Source organism: Stegastes partitus, unplaced genomic scaffold (assembly GCF_000690725.1).
Source record: "Stegastes partitus isolate 25-593 unplaced genomic scaffold, Stegastes_partitus-1.0.2 Scaffold771, whole genome shotgun sequence".
In the NCBI taxonomy this organism is placed as follows: Eukaryota; Metazoa; Chordata; class Actinopteri; family Pomacentridae; genus Stegastes; species Stegastes partitus.
Window position 1 is genome coordinate 341,038 of NW_007578502.1, and position 5,096 is coordinate 346,133.

Here is a 5,096-nt window from a genome sequence, read left to right on the forward strand (position 1 = left end):
ATGAACTGGAGGACTCTAGTGAGCTTCTAGTATTTACTTTGCAGCATGACGATGAGGGCCTGACCTCCCTGTTCTCATTACATCTGATCCTCTGACATGTTCATGCACCTTAAGACCAGTTAAGACCATGATCTTTTTCTCCTAATGATTTACCGAGCACATTTATGTTTCACATTTCAGCCCTGCTGGCAGCATGGCTCAGCTTTAGGCCAGACAGGAATATGTCTTAAAACAACCACTGGATCAATCACCATGAATGTCGATACCAACGTCCATGTTCCCCAGATGATGAGCCCCAATAGTTCTGGGGATCCCCTGACTTCATGTCCAGCTTCCAATGAGTTCACAGGTTGGGTCCAGACAGCTGACGCTGGGTTTCACACATTCATGCTCCCCAGAGGATGACTGACTGTCCCGTCTTTTAGCTGGTGCCAACTGTGGATCTTAGTTTTATTTATTTTTATGGATTTCCATGACATTTGGTTGAGACACTTATATTTTCCTTCTGATAAACCGTCATCACACTTCGCCTGGTGCCATCATCATGTCAAAGCTGCTCGGTCTGTCAGTGATCCCATGAGGATGAACCCCTTCGATCTTGAAGACTCTGCAATCTTTAAAATGTGTGTTTTTACAGAGGTGGCATCATTTAACGTCGGCTTGGCCTTGACTCTTCTAATGAAAAGATAAAACAGAAGTTGCCTGGCTCCCCGTGTGAGGATCTGATGCGTGCTGTTGGTAGAAGACGTCCAGCAGTGAGAGGGCATGTCCTCCTCTGTGAACATCTCCCCGGCCATCCTTCTCTCACTCTCTCTCCCTGTGCATGTGTTCTTGTCATCTTTTCTCAGCCAAAGTGTCACAGTATGGTCCCATTCTCCCCCAGCCGCCTGACAAACAGCCCATTGTGTGAGTGAGCAGAGCAGCCGACCTACCAGCTCTTCACAGCCTGGAGGGCTTCGGCTTTTACTGCATTCTTCTGGGACTCCATGAATCTTTTACCTGTTTGTTTCCTTTAACAAGAAAAGGTATTTTATAGAACTTGTTGAAGCCTAAAATCACTCCAACATTAGCAGAGTTTCCAGAAGCCTGTTCAGTTGGTGTGATGACATAATGAAGTGAGCTGTACGAAAAAAACCGAGCAGTGGAGTCTAGATGACTGCAGTAAACACACCAAGTACAAGCAGAGCGTTTATGAGGGACAGGGCTGCTCCTGACTCATTTATTTATTTTATATAGAAAGCTATTAGAGAATTGTACGACACCAGAGATGGGGGTTGGATGCACACATTCGCTGCCCATCCGGTGTCTCCGCTGCTGGAGCATCGTCCCTGATTGCAGGATTGATCCCAGTGTGGCCTGACGTGGCCCGGGGTGGCCCGGCGTGGCCCGGGGTGGCCCGACGTGGCCCGACGTGGCCCGACGTGGCCCGGTGTGGCCCGGGGTGGCCCGGCGTGGCCCGGCGTGGCACTCTGGTGACTCAGACAGAGACAGTATTTAGTCATGTTGCTGCACCGACCCGTGTTTGGTAGAAGCCGTCTGCAGGAAAACGCTTTTCAAACCTGATTCTGGGGAAAAGTTACCAAAGTTTTTAGGTGGTTTAAATCGGTGATTCTGGACATGCCAGTTATATGTCCCGGTTGTGACTCTCCCCGCTCATGTAGATGTGGACCTGGTTTGGTAAGCCTGAAATAACCTTCTGGGGGCGTGGCCAAGATGGCCGCAGAGTGGCCCAGTTTGGCTCAGTACCGCAGAGATGAGCACTTAATGATAACATGACGGGTCTAATAATGCTCAGAGGTGTGTGTCTGTGTGTGTGTCTGTGTGTGTGTCTGTGTTTGTTTGTTTGTTTGTTTGTTTGTTTTAAATTGAAATCTCTAGATGATCATCTCATCTGACCCAAAGCATCAAAGTAGCTCCAGAGCCAGAACCAGCCGGTGGTGTGTCCTCCAGAGTGTCCACTGGTGAGCAGTGAGCTTGTTGGAGCTCATGCTGGAACCAGAGAGCCCAGAGCCCCTTCTGCTGGAGGACAGACTACAGCATAGCATACATGCTGCTCCAGCACGTTGGCCTGTCCTGCTGCAGTCTCCTTATGGGCCGGCTGAGCTGCATCTGAATAGATGGATGGATGGATGGATGGATGGATGGATGGATGGATATGATGGGCTGAGGCGGGATGTTCAACATGTCCATTATCTGTAAACCAGAAGAGCCCTGTCAGCAGTGTGGAGGCTGTGACAGAGGCATGGCGGGCTGAGGAGGCTGGCTTTACTCAGGGAACGACATGAACAGAACTTCTCAGACATATCAGTCCAGCTGCTGTGGCTTGGCTGGTGTTTGACCCCACAAACTGGTCTGCATGCAGAAAGACTCTGCAGAGTGAAGTCCTCACCAGTCTGGCTCACAGGTAACCTGGTGAGAGACACTGGGAGCTGAGCTGATGGTGATGAGCTGCAACAGGCTGCTGATGGGCTTTCTCACCAAGCTGTGGTGATGTGGTTTCTATAATGTGGTGACAGCCGCCAGGACACTTGAAAGATGATGAAAGCCCGTATCATCTACAGGTGACAACAGCTGGTCATCAAAAGCAGCGTACTGAATGAGAGCTTTTTGGTTTTCTGGACTGTGGCTTGTATCTGGACACTTCTCACCTCTCCAGCAGCAGAGTGTCGGTTCTGCTGTGGCCGGTAGCTCACCAGAGCTGATCTGCAGATGCTCTCGTCTTCCCTCTGTGTCAGCGGTGGCTTTCAGGGATTGGCTGTTACTCGTGACGTGTAACCAATCGGATTGTTGTGGCAGGCATTAAGACATAACCTATCTTCCTGTTTCTGTTTGTGTCCCTCTTTCTGACTCTGTCACCTCTTCTGCATCCACCCTCAGTAGATGGATGGATGGATGGATGGATGGATGGATGGATGGATGGATGGATGGATGGATGGAGTTTGCAGCAGAAAACACTCGATGGCATTTCGCACTTCGGTAGCCCACAAACACTTATAAACAATGTCTCCTCATTGCACACGTTATGGCCAGACCGGCTGGATCTGATTTCTTGTCCATATTTACAAATGTGATGGCTTGTTAGATAAAAGGCAGTTTGAGTCTGACAGGGCAGCACATCTGTCCTGTAGCTGGTGAGATACATCAGTCTGGAGGCAGAATGGTGGGCAGAGTGACGCAACAGCTGTAACCACCAGATATAATGAATGGAAACAAAAAATATACATATTTATGCATTTATTGTCCCTAATTAGATTAAAATGTGTTAAAATCACCACATGCTTTCTGTCTTTTTTATTTGGTTTAATTTATGGTGTCGGTGTGACTGTGGTTCCCTCCAACAGCATGAAACAAGATGCTGTGATAGAAAACACTTCAATAAAGTCCAGTCATCACTGGACACGTCACCAACCAGACCTCTTCAGTGTCTGTGACCAATAAGAAGCCAGACTTCCTGCTTTCTGTGCTGAATCTGCCTGTTTCAGATGCAGCAGCCTGAAGCTAATCAAATCACCTCTAAATCTAGTTTTACTGAAAAACAATGCAACACAAAGCTAACGGCTTGTAAATTATATTACTAGGAAAACCAGAGGAGTAAGATTAGTCCTGTCGTCACGCTGCAGACGGTTCAATTCAGTTTTATCTGTAGAGCTCAGTTTACAGCGTATGTCGTCTCACAGCCTGAACATAGTCAGCTATGGACCTCACAGAGTTAAACAGAGAACCAACAATCCAGAGCAGCCTTTGGACTTCCTCTGAGCAAGCGGCTGGCAACGGTGGGAAGGAACCAAACCCCCCAAAGAGGGGAACAAAACCTCCAACAGAACCAGGCTCAGGGAGGACGGCCATCTGCCTGGACCGGTTGGGTGAGAGTGAGGATAGTAGATGGAGAGCAGCAACAGAACAGAACAATAAATATGAATATAAGGATTTTGGGGGTCAGAGACGTCCACAGAGAGAACAAGCACAGACAGCTGTAGAGGCTGATTCACGTGACCGAGTGAGAAGATGTCGTACCTGCAGATGAAGGTCCTTCACAGAACCGCCACTGCTCTACTGCTGCTTTTAATTTCTTGAGAGCATTTGTTGGCCCTGCCGGGAGTTGATAGAGTCCAGTGCACAGCACTGTGATGTGGGTGAATGTCACATCTATTTATAACCACATCCAAATCCTGCATGTTTTCATCTGCATTGAGACTTGAGTCCATCTCGTTGTTTTTGAGAAGATGTGTCCACGTCGGTGAAGAGGGCTGGTGTGTTCGCTGCCTGCCACCCTGAGTGTGAATGGCTTCATTTAGCACTCCTTATCCTCTCCTATCTCACCTTCACTCCTCCTTCTCAAACCCTCAGTCCGTCCCAGACTGCTTCTTTGCAGGGTGCACAACGATAATGTGGAAAATCCCCCATATGCCACCACAAAGCAGGCTGTATTCTCACAGACGGAGATCATTTCAAAGACGGTTAATTAAAGGCGCTCTCCAGCTGACCAGCATCAGTGTGTTCTGAACCAAAGCCAGTAATGGAAAGGAGGGGAGGGGGTGATGCTCAGAGGACACAGGAGACCCTCAGTGACTGCAGCTATGCATGCCAACAAATGAGACAAAGGAAGTGTTTCCAGTGTGATAGATGTGTGTCTGTAGGCCTAAAACCTCCAACTTTGTTGGCTTTAAAGTGTCTCTGCTGTTTCTGATTGAGGCCACATTATAAAGGAAGGCTCTGTTAAAACAGGGCTAACCCATTTTATTTTATCTCTTGGTTCTATTGTAATATCTCTCAGCCGTGGTCTCCACTTCAACGGGTTCTTTCCCACAGGAGTCGACACCTTCAGGATACAATGGATGTTGCTGTACACCTAAAATACTGTCAGGTATTTTGGGCTGCGGATAGTACATGAACTAGTTTTCCAGCATCACTCTGAGACAGAATGTTCCTTCTGACAATCGTGTGCAGGTGAAAAACGACTGTTCAGAGTCTGGCTTTATGTGTGAGTGACCAGTGCTGGCCAGAAAGAACTGGAGGCTTCGTCACAGTGGTGCTGGAGGCCCAGGCCGTCCTGTCCATGGTTAGACAGAGACTGTCTGAGGTGTTCAAGGCCAAGT

General features: G+C 48.4%; 1 protein-coding gene across 1 annotated transcript in view; it reads left to right on the forward strand.

Annotated features, from left to right (window-relative positions):
• Positions 1-252: 252 nt before the first annotated feature.
• The window catches only part of LOC103364723 (VOPP1 WW domain binding protein), a 17,118-nt gene continuing 12,274 nt past the window's right edge, over positions 253-5,096 (forward strand). The window contains exons 1-2 of the mRNA XM_008291947.1: positions 253-349; positions 849-906. Of these exons, the coding sequence (XP_008290169.1) occupies positions 253-349; positions 849-906 (155 nt within the window). The remainder of the gene's footprint in view (positions 350-848; positions 907-5,096) is intronic.